Raw genomic sequence first — 22,157 nt, 5'->3', positions numbered from 1 at the left:
GCCAGACCCGGTCCAGATCCGGCCTGTTGCCATCCTTACTCGTGAGCCTCAAAGTATTCGATACACAAAGTTTAAAATCTGACTCGATATTAAACAAATTAATTGGAGCACAATAAAATTCGATTCGACTCGATTCGATTACACCTAGTTCTAATTGAAATGACGGATGAAATAGAGATAGGAATAAATATCTGTTACATATTGGGAAAATTGCACCTAAATACACAAATTTTGCCAAAAATTCATATTTGACGCGAAGTTAGGATTTTACATTTTAATACACCAACTTTCGTTGTTGTCCAAATTTGACACGACCTAATTCTTAAAAATTCAAAAAACAACCCCTTTTTGTAAATAATTATACAAAGACCCACTTATGTTATAGTAATTTGGGACATTTAAACCAAAACAAGATATTTCCTTATGATGTTTTCTTTTAAACCATTTTAGGCGTGGATCAAAGATTAAAAGAAAATATCATAAGGAAATATCTTGTTTTAATTTAAATGTCCCAAATAATAACATAAGTGGGTCTTTGTATAATTATTTACAAAAATGGGTTATTTTTTGAATTTTTAAGAATTAAGTCGTGTCAAATTTGGACAACAACGAAAGTTGGTGTATTAAAATGTAAAATCCTAACTTCGCGTCAAATATGAATTTTTGGCAAAATTTGTGTATTTTCACGCAATTATCCCTTACATATTATATAAGTTTAGCATTTTCCATATTTATTATAGATGTATATATAGATATAAATATCTGGTACATACATTGCAGAAGCAACACTATTAATTGGAGATTGGAGATATAAGGTGGATTTGGTGTATGGAGAGATAAGGTGGTTCTTGGAGTGGATGGGGGAACTAACTACTAACATCTTACATGACTTTGCCCGATCAAAAAAAAAAAAAAATTGTCAAAGATGAAAGATTGTTACATCTCTGGAGCACTGTTTGTGATAGCATTGTTTCCTTCCCCCAAATGACTTATTTGAAGCATAAAGCGACAGCTCATATAAAAGTTATGGGGATATTTCTAATTGTCATTTCAAAATTAATATAGACAATTAGGTCCCTTTTTAATTATTTTTTTTCTTGTTCTATATTTTAGTACCTCATACTACTATATTGCAATGGTGACATTTCAGATCCGTGCTGAAAATTGCCACTTAAATATATTAAATGATGGAGGGAGGACCAGAAATTAGTGGAAACAAATGATATTAGTTTTTCTTCTTTTGCTTAAAAAAAAAATGATGCTATTTTTTATTTTTATTTTTCTGTTGGGACATGGTTTAGCCACGTATGCATACACACGTCATTTTCTTTTGGTGTGATTTTTAAGGATTTGATCTTTTATTGTGCTATACTTTTCCTCCCTCCACTGAATGAAAAAAATTGATTAAGTGTGTGAATGAAATAAAGGTTTTACTTTTATTATGAGTAAATTGTGTAAGGTACGTTTGCAAAAAGAAAAAAAGAGTAATTATTTAATGGACGAATCAAAAAAAAAATATGACTACTTATTTAATAGACGGAGAAAGTAATTGATTTGTTCATAAATTTTTATTAACCTATTTATAGATTTTATTAACTTTGTTCATTGCATATATTTTTACGTAGATTTTAGCTATAAACTGCAGATTTTATTAAGTGCAACGGTCGTTAAATGTGTCGGCGACACAACGACCGTTGTTTTCGGTCGTTAGTTTTTCGGCGTTATCGCCATTTAACGATGGTCCCAAGATCTTAAAGATCGAATAAATAGTTGTTAAAAAAAAACGGCAGTTTAAACTCAACGACCGAAAAAAAACGGTTGTTGGAGACCCGGACGGCGATTCAAACGGTGACCATCGTAAACGGGCGTTAAGATCTTTAACGACCGTTTTTTGGAGGCTAACAACCGAATTTTCGATCAGTCGTTAGGGTCGTATTTTCTTGTAGTGTAACGATCATATTGTCTATAATTAATTTGTTCGTAAAATTTGTGGTACCTTTTCAATCTTGTGGTAGTAAAGATATTTTTCTTGTTTTTTTTAAAGAACAATTATATACTCATATATCCATTGGCTGTTATGTCACTTTGTAATTAGTGATCTATATAGATTCCCCTGCTGAATTCTTTTTCTAAAATCAAAGATAGTGCTAGCTTACCATACTCGACTCATTCGGAAATATTTATGCGGTGAACACAAATTAGTTGAAATCGCACAAATTAAATTTTCTCTACATTAATTAATAATCTCAATCATGTAATCGAGTCGAGTCGAATAGTGTCTTGCTCAAACTTGACTCGTTTAGTTAATCGAACTGCTCGTTTAATTATTGATCGAGCTTTAATCGAGTCGAATACAGTATCGAATACAATCGAGCTTTTTCAATTTAATTTTTTATTTAAAATATGTTTTAATTTAACTTGTATAATTATAATATATAATTTAATTTTAATTTTCTATTATTAACTTAGTTTAATAATTATTATCGTACATCGCAACAAGGGCAAATCTAGTAACTACGTACTAAACACTTTTGGTGTTTCGAAGAGACGAAAAACCAAGCACGAACACGAAGCTTTTGGTATATTCTCAAATTAATTCTGGCCCTCATTTGTTATTTAATACATTTATTTCTTAATAATACGTCAGCATCTCCCTTTACATATTACTACAATATATTGTCACAAAATTCCTTCCTAGTATGCAGCAATCACTCTCTCTCTCTCTCTCTCTAGAATTTTCGAGGTGGTGGGGATTTCTCTATAAACTTGTCGTGGTTGAACTCTTGAAGGTAATAAGCTTTCGTTTTCTTCTTCTCTGCCATAAATAAGCTTCCATTATACATATATAATTACTAGATTTGTTGCATGATTTATGTATAATATAATAATTAATTAAATAGAGAGGTGCAAGGTGGAGATGGTGATGATGGGGCTGGAGAGGTTGATGACGAGCTTGAAATCAAAGCTGATGAAGAGCATGAAGATGAAGAATTCTTACGACAAGATTGACAAAAGCGAGAGCATGAGAGTCGAAATCAGAAGCAGAAAGGCTCGCAAACTCATCCAAGATACCCTCAGAATCGCTGATTCCCCTAAAACCAGAAGCTACTCTCTCTAGAGAATCTCTCTCTCTCTCTCTCTCTCTCTCTGTATAATGGGGATAATTTTGATTGTGACTTACAGATTTCTGTAGCTCTATATTGATAAATCTGAATAATTGTATGTGTGGTGTTTCAAATCTTAAGCTTTATTTACAAGTGCAAATAATTATACTATATGATTAATTAATCTGATAAATGATAATTAGATATAATTAAAATGGAGGTAGCAGGAGATGTGATGAGAAGCATGTGGTGTGTATTTGTTGGGAGAGTCCGTCCAGGCGCTAATTGTGGTGCTGATTTGGATGTGTCTAATATTAACATCTTATTTGAAAATCCCTTTAAAAAAGTATCTGCAAATTGTTTTCCATGTGTGACCACTGCTGCATGCTAACTCAAACTAGGTTGAATGAATTTCTTTAAGGGTTAATAGTGTTTTATGTCCCGAAATTTCAGCGTTTTCCATAAAATGTTCCGAACAAAATGTTTTACTATACAAAATTCGTTGACAAAAAAATGAATTATCTCGCCGAAAGAAGTATTTTGGGAACCGTCATTGTTGGAAAATCATATTAGGAACCACCATTGTTGTAAAACGCTGAAGGTTCGGGATTTTTTGTCATCTTTTCGTCATTGAATTTTGTGAAGCGGGATATTTCATGGAAAAAATTAAAAGTTCGGGGTTTTTTAGGAAAAAAATGAAAGCTCGGAACATTTTATGAAAAACGTTGAAACTTGAAAGTTTGAGACATAAAACACTATTAACCCTTTCTTTAATTTGCTTAACCATCATGGGCATTTAGTACAGAAAAAATTAGTACTATTTTCGTTCCACTAAAATTGTCTCAGTTCTTTTGGACATGAAAATTAAGAAGAATGTGTAAATTGGATAAAAAGTGTGATAGTACCCACGACTTTTTATAAATATGTAAACGAGCCAATTTTAATGGAACGTTCCGAAATGAAAAACAAGCCAATTTTAATGGACGGAGGGAATATTATTTTTGTATATTTTCTGATATGGTAAATAGTAAATACACACTATTTATGAGCATTTCTTGTGTGTGTTGTCTACGTTAGTATTTTTTTATAAATTATTACTATAATCATTAAATTTATAAATTGATATAAAATTAAATTTTGATTTAATTTGTTAATACTTTATTACTCACATTGAAGTATAATTTGAATTTTATGGAATTTGTACGTTTGGCTTGCGATGGTGGCCATAATTTAATTATGAGATACTACCTCAGTCCATCAAGAATATACTATTTTGGTTCGATATGAGTTTTACTAAAATGGTCAATAAATGTGCTTTAAATAAAAATGAGTGATTATGATTGAATTGAGTGTGGAGCATGTGAAAATGAGTGGTTGTAGTTAAAAAATAAAAGTGGAATCGTGTCCAAAAAAAGAAAATAGTATACTCATAAATCATATAATTATTGTATACTTTTCGTGAACGGAGATCGCACAAAAGAAAATAAAAGAATGATAAAAAAATATAACCTAACAAACTATATCATATCATTCCTCTATACATAGCTATTTGAAATTAATATTGATAAAAAGGTATATATATATATATATATATATATATATATATATATATATATATATATATATATAGGGTGGAGTTCTATGGAGACCACTTCTTATATAGAGAATGAAGACCAAATCTTGTGCGTCGATCTTGCTTAATCTAACGGTGATCATTCGTCCATTAATTATTGTAATTTTTCCATATTTATTTATTTCCCTAATTACAACTAATCAAATCTTTTATTTATTCTGTCCCTCTCTCCAAACTCACGCTCTCTCTCTCTCTCTCTCACGCGTTCGTAGAAAATACTAATGAACATACTAATGTTCGTTGATATGTTCGTAGAAAAATAAACGAACATACTAAGTTCACATAGAAAATACTAATGAACGTACTAATGTTCGTTGCTATGTTCGTTTGTTTTTCTACAAACATATCAACGAACATTAGTATGTTCATCAGTATTTTCTACGAACGTGTGTGTGAGAGAGAGAGCGTGAGTTTGGAGAGAGGGACGGAACAATGAGGGAGAGATTTGAGCATAAATAAAAGATTTGATTAGTTGCAATTAGGGAAATAAATAAATATGGAAAAATTACAATAATTAATGGACGAATGATCACCGTTAGATTAAGCAAGATCAACGCACAAGATTTGGTCTTCATTCTTTATATATATATATATATCTTACATGAGGTGTACGTGATCATGTAGATCTCTTAGGTTAGATAGCGTATAGACTCTAATCTGGATTATGTGTTCGTGTTGTCGAAATAGAAAATTTTATAAAAGAAAAAGAAACCTAAAAAAAAAATCTTTGAAAGCACAGATACGCTATTACAACGAAAATATACATTGTGTTCATATGAACACATTTCCCTTAAATCTGATAATAATTGGGAATTCTTCTACATCTTTTAAGTTTTTGACGCATTTTTACTACGCATAACGTTGAACGTAAATATATATGCATAATACAAAATACAAAAATGCATAATGTTACACACAAAATGCATTGGATAATTTGAAAATAGCTAATATGAAACTTATCTCTTCTAATTTTTTTTAACGGATGATTTTATCGTATCCATATCTTTTGCGTTTTTAATCTTAACAAAAAGAATTGAGCAATATGTATATATCATTTTCACTAATGCTACAAAGTATTACGTTTTCTTCCCCCTAAAATCTATTCAAACGAATAATAAACTTTTGCAAATAAATACAATTTTCTTGAAAGAATTACTATTACAAGAGGTAGAAAAAAAAAAGTGATACCTACTTGTCGGTATCACAAATTAATAAGCTCGTGAAACGGTGTCACAAGTCATGCATTTACCAAATTCTATACCTGCTAAAGAATTCTAAATGGATATTAAATGAAGAATCGGCGTCATATATTATACAATAATTAAATAAAGTGAGGCATATGTTACATGTAAAATCTTTTTGGAAAGCAAAAAACGAAGCATATATAGATGTCAAACAGAAAATTCCAACAAGAAACATAGAAGAAGGAATGGACACACGACCCATAACTAACTCATCAACTATATATATGCAAATGTGTAATAACTAACGCATACAAACACAAAATACATCATTCACCTTCCGTGAAATTGGTTTCATGGTGAAACCGGCTTCACAGAAGACCACCTGTTTCATGATTAGGTTTAATTAGGTTTAATCTATATTAATATTATTATTTTTATTTCATTTCATACATTCATTTTAATTTCAATATCTAAATTTTTTTTTATTGATATATCATTAATTTGATAGTGATTTTAAAAATAAAAAATACATATATTTAAGGAACGTACCAAATAAACAAAATGCATAGTTTTAGGAATGTATTAGCCTAGTAAAGTTTGATGTTAATATGTATAAACAATGAAGCATAAAAGTTAAGCGGCGCCCACCCCAAGCCTATCATAGTAAAAGTTTGATGCAATACTTGTGCTTTTTGAGGTGGAAATCTTAATATTCTACTTATTAAAGGGGAGAAAGGTGAAAAAGTGAGCCATTTAACGAGTTCGATAAGATTCAATCTTGGTCTTATTATTATTTTTTAATTAATTGAAATAATTCAAATAATGGTATAACGTAAATTTGAAAGGAGCTCATTATCAATCTCGTGCTAACAAATTTACAAAAATGTTGAATAGCTAACAAATTTACAAAAATGTTATTCTCAGTGAAAAACTACAGTAAAATACAGCATAGGTTAAGTTCTAGTGAAATTACTATTTTTTATAAAAAGTGAAAATAATGAACAAATTAGCATATAATGTTGAATAACAATATTCAAAAAATTAATAAAATTTTCGCTCTGTCCCAATTCGAAATCAGGTAAAAAAATTCTCCCTTAAGGTAAATATCGTATCATGAGATAAATTAAATCAACACCTAACATTAGTGCCTAAAGTACATCCGAAATCCCGTCCAACCCGCGCGCCCAATTCGATCCGGTCCGCGCAAATTAAGGATAATACAGTCCGAAAATGCAAAAAATAGCAAAAAATAGCCAAAATTAGTGTTTATAAGATGGAGTGCCAAATATTGAATTCGATATTTTCTTTGATATTTTCAAAAAATAGTTCGATATTTTCTTTAATATAAAATGAGTAGTTAACATAACTACACAACTGCCAATTTTAAGGTGCACCCAGCACCTGAATTTATACTTTGAAAGGTTACAAGCTCAACCTGGAAATTCAAATTGTAAAAGTTTGGATGCAAATATTTCCTTATTTATTTAAGTCGATAAATAACATTACAGATGTCATTCTCATTTTGTTACTATGCCTTTGTTCAGCCATGAATTCTTCATTTTTTGTCGTGTGTTATATGTTTTCATTACTTATTACATCCAACCACTACATTATATATTACACACAATATAATTTTGCAAACTGAATAAACTTTTAAGATCTTCATCCATCTTGCATAGCTGAATCCAACCTCCTTTTGCTTCGAGCTTCCATCCAACAAAACTGCTTTGAAGTTGGAAAATTCTGTTATATACACAATATCGTATTTTAAATTTTTTATATGCCCATATTTTTTATAGCTTCACTCATGCCCTAATAATCTGAAATGATTTCATGTTTTGATTTCTCCTATTATATATACATACTATTTGAATGTATTAGTTTAAGGCTTGTATTTTTATATGCACTATTTTTTTATGACACGTATATGCAAAACAAACTCATGAATCAGAAACATAAAAAGAAACTTAATTAATTAATGAACAAGTCTAGGAGACTCAAACACTCTATTGTACAAAATAAGTTCATCATAAATACTATCGATTTTTATATATTTACATAAAAATACTATCTCCGTCCCAATTTTTAGTATCTAATTTTTCTTTTTTGATCGTCCTACATTTTAGTATCTAATTCTATTTTTAGTAAAAGTAGGTGGGACTCTTGCTCTATTTTAATCATTTTAACACTCACATAAAAGGGACCCATGTTTCACTCGCAACACTCTCAACCAGTTTATTAAAACTCGAGTCACCCTCAAATGGATACTAAAAGTTGGGACGAAGGGGATAGGAATTTTCTTATCATATTTTAGATTCAATCCTTGCAGTAGATGGATTATTTACCTGTGTTTGGTTCATGTGTGGCAAGGGTGCTGAGTTCTTGATATCATGTAATCCTGTCAGCCAAACAGAATATAAGCCTATAATTAGACATCAGTTAATATACTTTTCTGCGTTCGTCACCGGCAGTGTGTGTATATTAATCAAAAAACAGAAACAATTATCTGATTTTTATAATAGCAAGTAATAGCAGAGAAATGAAGAATAATATCAAAAAAGTAATTTTGTCTAAACTTTCACCTCATCCCAAAATTGTCTGGGAAATCCAAATGCAATTTTATGTGATAGGATGCTTCCATATTAGATGGTTGTCTCCCAATCTGAGCAAACACAGCATTTCCAGTAGCAAAGGCAAAAGAGCCAGTGCCACCAACAACACTCAGCTCTTCCTCTTCTTTGAAGGCCAAGTTCCTGGCCTCAACACTAACACTGCCAGAATGCTCGTGTGTGTGAAACGTGAGGTAAATGATGTTGAAAGCCGAGTGCGCGAAGCCCTCCACCGGTATTATGAACCCTTGAGCCTTCCCCACCACCCGCGACGTGTTCTCGGGGCCTTCGGTCAGCCACCGGTGGAAGATCAGCGCCCCTGCGCTGGGCGGCGCCGCCACGGAGCCGCCCAGCTGGGGTTGTTGGATGTAGAAAGATAAGGCCATCTGGGGAGTGATGCGGCCGCTCCGGTGGGGCCGCGGCGAGAACAAGGCTAGAAGTATGACTGCAGTTGTGGCTAAAACAACTGCGCTGCAATATATGATTCTTGACAGCATTATTGATTGATCAGAGGCAGTGATGCATATGAATTAGAATGTGATGATGTTTTAATACAGGTTTTTGTGAGTGTTTTTGGTTTGTGTTTGGGAAGTTTTGGCGACCTAATCCACATTTTAGCTAGCAACTTACCTAATCTATTATCTATGTTCATCTCTATGAGTAGGGCTGTAAATGAAAATCGTTCGAAACTCGATTCGATAGTAAACGAGCTGAGCTCGAGAATTTTATTGAGCTAAGCTCAAACCGGACAATACTCGGCTTGTTGAGCTCGCGAACATGTTCGGATTCGATTATTCGTGAACATGTTTGCAAACCTATTCATGAATCTTCAGTCAAGCCTTCAATCGAGTTAGTGCACGAGCTTTAAACGAATTGAACTCGAGGTCTAGTAGCATATTAATTAATAAATTTTCCCTAAATTTATAACAAATTCAAGCTCGAACATCATATACACAAACATCTAACAAGCCGAGCTCAAGCTCAAATTCGATATTATCTAGCATCACCCAAGCCGAGCTCGAACTTAGCTCAAGCTTGGTAAGTGGAAGACGAGTCAAGCTCAATCAACAAGATATAAGCTCGAATCGAGCTCGAACACCCGAATATTTAAACGAGCCAAGCTTGAGCTTGCTAGTATTCAGCTCGGCTCGTTTACAACCCTACGTCCATTTAAATCATGAGTAGAAAAATGATAAGTCTCAAAATAGAGCATTCAAGCATCTTACCTGCTATTTCGTTGCTGATGAAAAATCAAGGACAGACAAAGCCAAGAACTGGTGAACTCATCCAAATAATAATAATAATAATTTCTACAAACCAATTATGCATGGTTTGCTTTATTATGAACAAATCCATGTCATAGAGTATAAAAGCAGATGAATTCGAGGGAAAATACCAAGATAGTCTAGGATGGAAAAATACATTTCCACTATTATTGAAAAGATGCAATACATGTAGGTGAGAGCTAACGGTTGCGAAGGTAAAGCGTGTGGAGTTCCTGGCAATGCACGCATGTCCAGGGAAGCAATAGCGGATCAAGGCAGAATGAATGAACACATCGATTCTGGCAGGAATTACAACTAACGAGAAGATCCGCAGGTTCTCTACTCGAGCATTGGTAACAAACTGTTGCTGATGCTGATACTGATACCTACACCAATAAACATCTCTTCTAAGACATCGAACCAAACATAATAACATTACAGCACAAACAGCGAAAGAATGAATGTCGAGGTCCTAACACCTTGAAAAGAGGTTATTTCAGTTTGAGAAAAGTATAATAAAGGGAAGGAACAAAATTATTGTAAGTAGTCTATTTATTTTATCAGTTTCCATGTTGCTTGTACGAATTCCTCAGTTGTTCAAAATCTTTATTTACACGAGGAGAACCACATTTAACTTAATAAGTAACTCGAATGTAACAAAACACTTTAGGATTGATCTGTCAATTATAATTATGTAGACTCCAACAGATCTTGGTTTACTGCAGAAGAAACCGAACAGAAAAGGGAAAGCTCGAAATCACTTACATTGGCTGGATGACTATATATTTCGTCAGGAAGAACATACAGATTCGTTTTCGAACTGTCTCTTGGCATAGACTGAGAATATATTTTCTGATCTGAAGAAACAGCATCTTCCAATTTAGTGATGCATATGAAACTAGCTTTGCACAGAGGACATGTTGAAGGCTTTCCACTTGAATTCTGTCAAGAGTATAACTATCAATAAGTAAATGCATATGGTGCTGAATACAATAAGAATTCTAAGATTTTGTTGTGTTTACTGTTTAATCCTACTACAACTCAATTAATTAAATGGAAACAAATGTTAATGGAAATAAGGAAAAGAGCAGCAGGCTACATATGAGATGGTATCTTATTAACAAACAATCCATATTCTCTCCTGTGATAGACTAAATATTTTATCATGTAATATCTATTAGCTATGCCCTAGCCAATAGAAACATTTTATGCTGTTACAGCAGAAGCAATATCTTGGTATTTAAACTCAAAGGAGGCGTTTGGTTTGAGTGAAAAGAATGATTGACAAAATAATCCAACTTAATCAAATGTTTGGTTTGCATGATTCGGCCGGTGATGGATAACTCGGCCTGCACTCTAATCATCCAATTGGATGATTATTTATCACCCCAAAGTTGGGTTGATTATTTAATCATCTTCTAATCCTACTCTATTCTATCAATCTTATCTATCTCATCCACCAAACCAAACGCCCCACCTCTGAAGTGAATATGCAAATAAAAGGTACAGCCTAGAACTCAAAGAAAATGAGGTGCCAAATTGCCAATGATAACTGCAAATAGGACTTAGAAGAACAAAATATATTTGGAAAAAATGAGAAGCAGAGAATGTGCACCTTATGATCAGCCCAGTTCTGGATGCATGAGAAGCAAAATCGGTGACCACATGGAAGTACTCCACGAGTGGAACTGAAATCCGTCCAGCATATAACACATGACAATTCACTTGATGCGGGCAGTAAGCTCTCTTCTTCAGTTGAACCCGGGTTAGCAGCTTCATGAAGCTTTTCTGGAGTTTCAAAGGATGATGGTGTAACACGAGCATGTGAATTCTGGTTTTCATGATTTACATATCCAGGTTCCTCAATGTCATCACCATCTAAATGCTCAATCTCTTGAACAGTATCATGATCATCAATACTTTCTAAACCATTTAAAGTACTCCTCATATCAGATGTATGCCTTTTAGTAGATCGGTGCCTCTCAACCAAATCTCCACGGCTTTTAATCTCTGGTAACACTTTAACTTCCTCACATTCTTCCTCCACATCTGAAATTATTAACCAATCCTTCAAACTCGTACACTTTTTCACCAGCCTACGGCCCTTGGACCGAGATTCCGGAGAAGTAGAGTTCCTCTTTTCCAGTCTACAAGAATATGCACGATGCGACGTGCTTGCTTCTCCAAGCTGTTGAAGGAGAACATCACGAAACAACATAATTCCAACATCACATGAAAATTTTGAGCACATAGACTTAATGAAAACAAATCACCAACTTGTAACAAAGGTGGACAAGGGCAGGGCAATGGAGTAAATAAATGAATAAATAACAATCTAACAAAATGGTAAGATCTGAAACTCCATATAGGGTTAGTGAGATTGAGAATTAGGTTTAATCTTTAAAGTCAATAAAATTCATCGAACTTTGTTAAGGATTAACTTTAATTTATTTTAGGGTCTTGGTTCTAGAAACGCTAGTTCTAGAGGTTAAATGAAGTCATCTAAAATATTGGCTCAAGTTCTGTACTTGAATCCAAATGCTTCTACTATACAACTAGATTGAAATTATAAATTATGCCATCTTGAAGCTATAGGATGAATTTTTTTCTTTTTCTTTCTTTTTGTAAAAGAGATGGTTCACATGCTAATTGAATTAGTGATAATACCAAATATTTTATAAACGAGAGGCGTATTTCTGGGTGATAATCCAATTTATCTATAATTAGAAAATACACCTTATTCCAGGTGATAAGTGCCTGTGTTAACTTTTAAGCTGTGATAGCTTCAAAGAAACACCAAAAGTGATTATCATGTGTCCATTTAAATCCAGTAAACATAGAGGCCACTGTATTTTCATACCGTCTACCTAGAATAGAACTTCTGAAATGGATAAAGAGAGGGGCTTATTAAAATTTAGTACCTCTATATTCTTGGTTGTTGATAGTTTTTTAAGGCCACGTCTACTGCTACTAGGACAATCCTTCCTTGAATTTCTTTTGATTGCTTTCCCTATTGATCTACTGGAACCATGATCATTCCGCCTCTTCTTAGGAAATAGATCCTGTAATACATCAGAAAACAAAAGCCACAACTGAGGTCATTGCAAACAAATCTGCAGCAGCAAATCCACAAGCATCTTTTCAATGAAATACAGAGCCAACAAAAACTTCAAAGGGTACCATAAGAATGCTACATTCTAATTTTTCCAATAACAGGGCACAGCAAGCTCCATGAATACGGGTCCATGCATATTAATGATTACTGATTACTTGAAGAAAAGTAACACTACCTCATCTAAAAGGATTGAATTCTTCCAACCGGCATCATTTATGTCTTCACTTTCAGTTTCAACAAAAGATCTTTTAGCATTCTTCAAGTCTTTTGATTGAGCTTTTGCCAGGTCGATATCCAGAACCAAATGTCCCATTTCTTCTCCACTGCAAGAAATCAATAATGAATAATAATATAAATGATTGTTATCTGTACCATTAAAAATCGGTTGTTGCAATAGACGCTTTGATAATACTTCTCTGACAAACATACAACCAGACAACAGTGAAATGGACAATGGTTTGTTTGGCTGAAATCAAGCAAGTTACTATATCTGGTCCAGAATGGAAGCCTTAATTTGCATAACTTCAAATCAGTGGAAGAAGCAATACTAAAAACTTTGAAATAATTCAGGATACTATTAATTTGGTTTGCGTTGACAGTGATATCTCAAAAATACTAACTATAGTTGAATAATCATAAATTAATTTGTCGAGATTGGGACACTGTAAGAAATAATTGAGCTTAATGTGTCCCAATGAAAATGATTTTGCCTCAATAGACTAGACTGTAAACGAATTATGACAGCAGTCTGACTTAAGCTGGAAGAAGCACTTTTTAGGGGCAGTCAATAAGGTGCATATGCATTACCATTCCTGTACTAGCTCTATTTCTAGACATTAAAATACTACTGACAAAAGCTTCCATATGATAAATTAGTTATTCATTCAAAGCTTCGCACATAGTATGAAACTATATCAGCAAACCGTAATCGAAAACTTTTCAAGATCCTACATTACATAGAACGAACATAATTTTAAGTCCCTTATAACTCAAGATTTCTACCAGACATCGGTTTAAATAGAATGGACAATCGCAAGACAACTGACATTAATAATGTGACTTTTCTAGAGCTCAACCTACCTTCTATAGGTATATGGCTCCTCCAAAACACGCCTTCCTTGCTTTACGCATTCCTCAATCCAGCAATGATTAACAACCGGTATCCTAAACTTCTTGGCAAGCTCATATTTTCTGCCTTCAAATTTCCAGCACACCTAACCAACGCAACCAATCAAACTGCTAAGAAACAGGAAACATCTTTGAAATTCAGACGAAAAATATCTTCCAACATCATATATCATACCGAGAACAATTTAAACATACAACTACAATTCAACCTCCTACCAAATGTGTAACTGACTGGCTCATATTTCCAACGTAACTAGCTCCAGTGCGATCAATCAGTTTGATTATATTAAATCTCTCGGAACCCTGATAACCGCTGACCGTCGCCACTACCGATTCCATTCCTTTCACAAGGTGACGAGCAGATCCTGTCGAAAAAGCCACAAAAAGAAAAAATCAATTGATTAAATACAAAAAAATATCAAAACCCACCCAAAATGAAGGGGCGAGCGAAACCCTAAGGCTGATTGAGAATATGCACACATGAATTATCTAGTTCATCAGAGCGATATTATGCAACTCGAAATATTGATTTACCTAAATGGTGTTGAAGCGAATCCTCTTTCATGGCAACTGGCAACTATCTGTGCCGCGAAAATGAAAATTTTGAACTTTGAATTTTGTTTTGGTTCGATATATATACAGTTTTCGCCTCACTAGTAATTTTCTAGTTATAAATCTATATCTATATTTACAGGTTTGTCGATTCGATGTTTTGCTAAAATTAAACTAAATTAAATTTATACAGTATTAATTTTTAAAAAATCAAATCAAATCAAATTAAATTAATCACAATTTTTAGAATTTAAACCGAATCAAATCGAAAAATCAAAATAAATTTATAATAACCCAAAAACCAATATATATATATATATATATATATAAACAAAATTATAATTACTTTCTCGGTCCCAATTTTTAGTATCAATTAGAGTGTCACACGGTTTTAATAAAATAGTTGAATCTGTCGTAGATAGAATAATGGTCTTACTTTTTTATGTGAATAATGAGTATTAAAATAATTAAAATAGAGTAAAGTTTCCATCTACTTTTACTAAAAATATAAATTAATACCAAAATATGAGATTGTCAAAAAACGAAATATGAATACTAAAATTGGGACGGATGGATTATAATTTTTTAACATTATCCATTATTCATTTCCTAATAATTATGATATCTATAAATACCAAATCATTAATCACAATCTCCTTTGAGAATGTTCATATGTTGCAAACTAATTACATATTCTAATAAAAAAAATTATTAGCGTGTTATTACATACTTTAATACTCTCTCCGTCTCATAAGACTGTGCCCTTATTTTTATTTTTGGACGTCCCACAAGAGTATGCATTTGCCATTTTTAGATACTACCACACCACTAACTCCTTATTTTTTACTCTTATTTTATAATAAAGTGAATCATTTTTTCAACTCCCAATACATTCATCTAACATTTTATTAGAACTCGTGCCACCAAAAATGATGCTCTCTCTTGTGGGACAAAAGGAGTAGAAATTTGTAAATTTTTAACTTAAAATTGTGGTCCGTAGAGCATCTGAAGCGCCAGCTCCACGGGTCGTCTCAAGTTCCGGCGCTAGAGCCGAAGCAATGCTGGCGGGGTGGGGTGGCTCAGAAAGGGTGCGTGCATTAGAGCCAGGCTTTAGTGAGGTTAAAGAAGGCGCGTGCATTAATAATAATAATAATAATAATAATAATAATAATAATAATAATAATAATAAACTGCCAACTATTGTTTTTTTTGGGGGGGGGGGAAAGTCTGAATGGCTATTTCCTCAACTTTCAGGCTACAACGATGGAGGTGTTGTCTAATTCGTACAACTTGTGTCTGGATTTTTAGAAATTGCAGATGTAATTAGTTCGTCGGAAAGCCTTCGGAGGCGAAGACAACAGAAGAAGAAAACTTATTGTGACGACCGGACTTATCTAAAGGTCACCACGTGGGTTGTGGGTGCTTAACTGGACTAGATTAATTCGCGAAAATAATTAACTTATCTATCATTGCTAAAAATTGATTAATTAGTGTAATTAATTAATCGATCTTTGATTGGTTGCTCAAAAGAACCAGACTTGACACGAAGTCCGAAGACTCCGGTCAAGTCTGAGAAGTTCATTGTAAAGGTAGTTGAGTGCCCGAAAGCAACTCGTTTGTTCAATTTGTTTAAGCAAACAAACAAGTTTTTAAGTGCCACGAAGAGCATTGCCAAAATAACTGAGTGTGTTTCAAAAAGTTATGGGGGAAGGGCTTGTCAAGGAAAATGCTCGACCTTCATATATTGTTACAGACCTATATTACATCCTACCCTCTACTGCACCCAACTCCTTCAATATGGAAAAGATTTTTTTTAAAAAAAACTTTGGGCTGAGTACTAATGCATTCAATGAAGTTAACCTTTTTCTAAGCTCTTGACAAAAATTGTCTACTCATGATATATACCGTCTATTAGGTAGTATCCATGGACATATTGAGTGTCATTTATTGTGAACGGAATGCAAGGAGCTTGTCCTTGTAGAACGTCATTAAACATGGGAGACTGAGTAAACACGTTTATGTCATTGTTTGATTCTGCAACTCCAAAAAAAGCATCTCAAATCCACAAATCTTGAGACGCAACCACCTCAAGCATAATTGTTGGGACTCCATGATCGCGCGCGAGTGAACTGACCTTTCCATGCTATTGGACAAATTTTCCATGTCTAGTGCATACAATCCAGACTCTCGATCATTCCAGGAGGGTTGTGCCTCTACTCGTGCATTTCCATCAATCGCCGATAGTCATCAACAGTTGGCCGCCTCAAGTAGCGTGCACGAAAACCTCAATAACATTTCGGCAAAAGTGGCGCAAGCACTCGTACCTTGAGCTGCCTTTTTTGAAGATGGTGTCCCTCCATCAATACCACTCTCATATCTATGTTGGACTCCTAGAGGAGTCTGAAAACATAAACTCTTACGAAGAATATCCTTGTGGGGGAAATCCTGGCAGGAGATACCAGCTCGAGGGATATCCATATGGCTGAAATCCAACGGATGCCATTGGAATGAAAATTGAAATGAAGGGATTGATTGACTCATGGGATTGTTAGGATATATTTGAAGATTAAGCATATTTAATCAAGAGAAATTTGAAAAATTGGGACGAACGTCAATTTTTAGAATAAAAACTTGAATTCATAGAAATGGAATTTGATCCATAGGAATCAAATTAATTTGAAAATTCATTCATAATGTTCTTGAAATTTTTTTGAAATGAAAGAAATTTGAGAAATGAGAATAGTGACTTGTGTAGAAAATATATGAAATTATTGTGATATTTACAGTAAAAATTGTCCGTCGAGAATTTGGCCTTTATGCTTTTATACATTACAATCAAATAAATAGAAACATTAAAAAGGAAAAAGGAAAAAAGACAACATTAAAAAGGAAAGAACAAAATTTGAAACTTGAAAGAAGAAATAAAAAGAATGAAACAAAAGAGAGCATGTTTTTATGCCCAATGCTCTTGAGTTCGAGTTCCGTTTGGCACACGATCTTTACTTTTATTTATTTAATTTATCACAATTGCACGTTGCCCAAAAAAGTGGGGGTCCCACCGTGTCAGCCTGGTACTGCTCTGGACTATGGTGAGTATGATTCCCTTCTCATTTCCATTTCCATTTCCATTTCCATTTCCACGCAGTAAAGCTTTCTCCCCACCTCATTTCATTTCCCTTCTTCACATCAGTTCTGTAATCTCAATACAATCTATTTTCTCTGCATTGAGCTTTGGACATCACAAAATCCACTCTTTTAAGGTGTCAAATTTCCAGACGGTAAAGCTTTATTCCATAGTTATAGAATACTCCTGCTTGTTTCTGTTACTGCAGCACACATACAACACACCAAAAAACAAAAAGAAGAAGAAGAATTATTATAGCAACAATTCTACATTGTTTTTAGGCAGTCAGAGAAGAGCTGAGCTGAGCTGAGAACTGCGGTCATGGCCACCAACTTCAGATCCATCCCGTTGATCGGTATTAATTTCCCCAAATTTGCTATTTTACCGTCAAATTTTCTTTGAAGATTTTAGATGTCAACTAATGTGTTGGTGATTAATTCAACAATGAAATTTCACAATTACGACAGATATCAGTCCACTGGTGGAGAAATGGGACGATCCGAACCCGACCAGAGATGAAAGGGTTGCAGAAGTTGTTCGACAACTGGACAAAGCTTGTAGAGAAGCTGGCTTTTTTTACGTGGTAACTAAATTCTACTCATTTTCTTCTTTTTTCTATCGAATTATGTAGATAGTTTTTGTATCGAATTATTTTAGAGTCAAATTCATGCTGATTTGTGTGTGATTGTGTGTGCGTGAGGGGGTTTTATGTTGCAGTGATTGCAAAGTCGAGAAGATTTATGTGTTTCTTCATTCTTTCTTAGAGGGTGCTTGCCTGAGCTTATTCTAAGTGGGCGTTTATTTTGCATGATTGATAAGATGTATGATTGAGTATTTTTATTATCAAAATTAGGATTTTTCCAATCCCACTATTTCAATGGGATAAGAATCAAGCAAAATTAGCTTAAATGATATAAATAATCAAAGGGCTTGGGATATCCCAAAGTTTCAATCCTTCAAAGCAAACAAGGGACTAGCTTTACTATTTTTATCTACAAAGGCTAATCCTCCAAAGTAAACGGCCCTTAAAGAGTTTACAATAAGATATTTCAATAGCTTATAAGATATAATGTCTCAAGAGCTTATAAGTTGTAAAGTACTTGGATAATTAAGTTTATAAATTAGAGAGGGTATTGTGAGTTATACAGAGAAAATCATAATTGAAGATATATGAAATTTGAAGGGTATATGATGAAAATGATTAATTGTAGTAGGATTATTTTTGTAAAATGATTCTTGCTTATAAGACTATGAAAAAGATAAGTTGGGAATGATGAATTTATTTCTTGGGGAGCTTATTTTGATATAGACTTTTCAAAAGTTTATAAACTCCTAAAACAACTCCCAGACACCCCTTTATTTTTATCATATTCTTCTTTTTTTGTGGAATTCTATAGATATTTTTGGATCGAATTATCTTATAATCGATTCATGCTGATTTGTGTGTGTGTGTGTGAGAGAGAGATGAGGGTTTATGTTGCACTGGTTACAAAGTTTAAGAAACCTGTGTTTCTTCCTTGTTTCTTGGTGTCTTTAGTTTTATGTTGATGAAGTAGTGTTTATGCAGACGGGCCATGAGATTCCAGATTCTATTGTGAAAGAAATCAGAAGCATATCTCGCCAGTTTTTCGATTTGCCATATGATGAGAAACTCAAAATAAAACTCTGTGCAGCAACTGGATACAGGTCTGCAACATGTAAGGTTGCATAGTTTGTTGTAATTGATATGACGTCTAAATGACAATGCCGATGAATGCAGAGGATACCAAATCGTTGGAGAGAACATTACCAAAGGTGTACCCGACATGCACGAAGCTATAGATGTAGGTTTGGTTTGGATTCATGTTTCATCATTGATTAAATCTTTATATGCTGCTTGATTGATTATTCAATGTTTGGAGGCATTTTGACACTATTTTCATTTGTAAATTCCCATTTACAACCTCCTAATTAAACCTGAATGCCAGTGTTTAAATATAATGACACTTACTACTACAAAATCATAAAAGAATACGATAAGATTAATCTCTTGCAATGAGAAGTAAGCATTGAGATGCATAGTTCTTTCCTCATATGGTATTGTCGAATGTAGTGAGAAATCTAGGGGCTAATTTTGGGTGTGGATGTTTGTGATGACCGTGCTTGTTGTTGATGGGTCTTGCTATATGAGTTGAGCCAATTCTTCAACCATCATGTCGCGTGTTCTCGTAAGAATTGATCATTTTTTACTCCATGGTCCAAAAGTCGTGCTTGTATGTGTTAATTATTTACATAGTCCTTGCATGTTTTTCTCTCGTGTAATTTGTATCGTTGATTCTGCAAAACAGTGCTACAGAGAAGTGAGACCTGGAATGCACGGAGGTCTTGGTGAAATTTTGGAAGGATGTAATCAATGGTAAGTATTCGCCTAAAAAATAGTTAGCGACACCAAATATTGCAGCATTTCTTGCATTCTAATCAAAACTTACTGTATGTCGTGTTGTTCCTGAACTTCAGTCATCTCACTAGATTGTGTGCTTACTAATGATGTCATTGATTGTTGCTGACTTATGTGAAACATTGCCACTCGTTGCATGAAGTGGGATGAAGGACAACGAATGGTTGAGTTACTTGCTGAATCTATTCCTATTTGCAGGCCAAGTGATCTTCCTCGTTTTAAAAATTTAATGGAGGATTATGTCAATCGTTGCACAGGTGCTAAATCGATACAAATTTTGTGCATCTTGATATCCGTTTAGTGTGTCTGCAATGGACAACAGTGATAAGTACATTATTTGCAGATTTATCAAGAAAGATATTAAGGGGAATAGCTCTGGCGTTGGGCGGGCCTTTGGATATGTTCGAAGGTAATATAGCCGGAGATCCATTCTGGGTGCTTCGGATCATTGGATATCCTGCTGTTTCCCACTCCAATGGCAAGCAAATGCCCGATGCCCAGAATGACGTCGGATGGTAAGGTGTCGAGCTACTTGCTTTCGTCTAATGTTTAATCCCATCTCTAATGTTTGATCTCATCTCTAATGTTTGATGGTTCTGTGCTACTACAACAAATCCAGCGGAGCACACACTGACTACGGTAACTTTTACACATTCACCTCTTAACCTGTTTATGAATCGAAACTGATTGTTTTGCTTTCACTTGTAGGTTTACTAACATTGGTTAATCAAGATGACGATATAACCGCACTGCAGGTACGTGAATTCCTCCCTCGTCGCAGAAACCAATTACAGATTTTTTTTACTCAACAAACATGTTGTGATGGCTTCTCGAGTTGTAGGTGAGAAACAATGATGGGGAATGGATACCGGCTGTACCTGTTCCAGGCACATTCGTTTGCAATATAGGCGACATGCTGAAGGTACACACACAGTGCATGCAGCAAACCTCTCATTCCACAAGTTTACTATAATTGTAGACACGAACACACACACACACACGTACGTTTATTTATTCTGGATGTTGGGAAGCTGCAGATCTTGACGAATGGGCTATATGAATCGACTCTGCATCGGGTCATCAACAACTCTGCAAACTATCGTGTTTGTGTTGCATACTTCTATGAGGTTGAATCTCGCTCGAATATATGCTTTGATATATGTATTCTCAATTCTCACTGGATTCTTTCTTTCTCTCTCTCTCTCTATATATATATATATGGTTAGGTTATAGTGAATTGCTTTTTTTTTTTTCGTGAGAAGTGAAAATAATGAATAAGCCAGTATATAGTGTACTTATAAAGTTCAACGCGATTATTTTTTAGGTTTAACGCTAAAGTTCTCATAGTTGATTTTTCTTGTGGTTTTTTATTAGACAAACTTTGATGCTGCTGTAGAGCCACTAGAGATATGCGTGCAGAAGAGTGGTGGCGCCAAGAAGTTTGATGGAGCTGTTTATGGGAAGCATTTGGTGAGTAAAGTGCTCAACAATTTCGTCGATCTAATTTCTTTGTAACAAGCAAGTTTCTTCTGTGGCAAAACAGATTCTTGTGTTGTATTTGTACATGATGTGTTTCTGTTGCTATCTCGTATTTGTGACTTTGATCCCTAGGGCGTGATTGCGTCGAGTTGAGTGCTGAACTCGAGCTTGGCTTGTTCTCTTATCGAGTCGGCCTCTCGAGTTTTATTTATCGAACATTTTGAGGTTCACGAGCTTATTCCAAACTTAATCTAGCTTAGATTGAAATTTAATGTTAAATTACTTATTCTTAAAAATATAAAATTTTTACTTAATAACAATATATTATAACAAATGGGATATATAATATATACTTATTACTAAACGATGTAAAAAGAATGAATTATTTACTTTAATAATGATTTATTATTTAATTTCTATATTTTTAATAATAATTTTCTATGAGGTGGTCTTGGGTGCAATCGGGTTGCACCCGCACTCAGACCCTGACCCAAACTATGTAAAAGACACTATTCGATTATACAAAT

The 22,157-nt window shown here is 33.9% G+C and overlaps 3 protein-coding genes and 1 long non-coding RNA gene across 8 annotated transcripts; 2 read left to right on the top strand and 2 right to left on the bottom strand.

The window, feature by feature from the left end:
- Positions 1–2,549: 2,549 nt before the first annotated feature.
- LOC130989810 (uncharacterized) lies at positions 2,550–3,238 on the top strand. Its single transcript, XR_009090761.1, has 2 exons — positions 2,550–2,789; positions 2,901–3,238. It is a non-coding gene; the product is annotated as an uncharacterized LOC130989810 (long non-coding RNA).
- Positions 3,239–7,378: 4,140 nt separating this feature from the next.
- LOC130989809 (pterocarpan synthase 1) lies at positions 7,379–9,169 on the bottom strand. Of its 2 annotated transcripts, none has more exons than XM_057913914.1 (3): positions 8,504–9,169; positions 8,267–8,319; positions 7,379–7,643 (listed from the first exon to the last, which is right to left on the bottom strand). In XM_057913914.1, exons 1-2 carry the CDS (start codon positions 9,025–9,027, stop codon positions 8,310–8,312), a joined length of 534 nt encoding a protein of 177 aa, XP_057769897.1. In that variant the 5' UTR covers positions 9,028–9,169; the 3' UTR covers positions 7,379–7,643; positions 8,267–8,309. The 2 variants fall into 2 exon arrangements, with proteins under 2 accessions (XP_057769897.1, XP_057769895.1); XM_057913912.1 differs by having other exon boundaries at positions 7,379–7,664; positions 8,504–9,099.
- A 636-nt stretch (positions 9,170–9,805) lies between these two features.
- LOC130989808 (uncharacterized) lies at positions 9,806–14,701 on the bottom strand. Of its 3 annotated transcripts, none has more exons than XM_057913909.1 (8): positions 14,573–14,701; positions 14,255–14,403; positions 13,991–14,124; positions 13,086–13,233; positions 12,717–12,857; positions 11,411–11,983; positions 10,561–10,737; positions 9,806–10,181 (listed from the first exon to the last, which is right to left on the bottom strand). In XM_057913909.1, the coding sequence occupies exons 1-8, from the start codon at positions 14,601–14,603 to the stop codon at positions 9,996–9,998; spliced, it is 1,539 nt and encodes a 512-aa protein (XP_057769892.1). In that variant the 5' UTR covers positions 14,604–14,701; the 3' UTR covers positions 9,806–9,995. The 3 variants fall into 3 exon arrangements, with proteins under 3 accessions (XP_057769892.1, XP_057769893.1, XP_057769894.1); XM_057913910.1 differs by having other exon boundaries at positions 14,519–14,594; XM_057913911.1 differs by lacking the exon at positions 14,573–14,701 and having other exon boundaries at positions 14,214–14,347.
- Positions 14,702–17,603: 2,902 nt separating this feature from the next.
- Positions 17,604–21,868, top strand: LOC130989807 (probable 2-oxoglutarate-dependent dioxygenase At3g50210). Of its 2 annotated transcripts, none has more exons than XM_057913907.1 (13): positions 17,604–17,868; positions 17,996–18,069; positions 18,182–18,297; positions 19,282–19,400; positions 19,474–19,537; positions 20,042–20,109; positions 20,350–20,408; positions 20,495–20,666; positions 20,771–20,790; positions 20,860–20,906; positions 20,993–21,073; positions 21,189–21,278; positions 21,526–21,868. In XM_057913907.1, the coding sequence occupies exons 2-13, from the start codon at positions 18,036–18,038 to the stop codon at positions 21,664–21,666; spliced, it is 1,011 nt and encodes a 336-aa protein (XP_057769890.1). In that variant the 5' UTR covers positions 17,604–17,868; positions 17,996–18,035; the 3' UTR covers positions 21,667–21,868. The 2 variants fall into 2 exon arrangements, with proteins under 2 accessions (XP_057769890.1, XP_057769891.1); XM_057913908.1 differs by having other exon boundaries at positions 17,638–17,868; positions 18,000–18,069.
- The last annotated feature ends 289 nt before the right edge of the window (positions 21,869–22,157 follow it).

Source organism: Salvia miltiorrhiza, chromosome 6 (assembly GCF_028751815.1).
Source record: "Salvia miltiorrhiza cultivar Shanhuang (shh) chromosome 6, IMPLAD_Smil_shh, whole genome shotgun sequence".
In the NCBI taxonomy this organism is placed as follows: domain Eukaryota; kingdom Viridiplantae; phylum Streptophyta; class Magnoliopsida; order Lamiales; family Lamiaceae; genus Salvia; species Salvia miltiorrhiza.
This window is presented reverse-complemented; position numbering and strand designations above follow the sequence as displayed.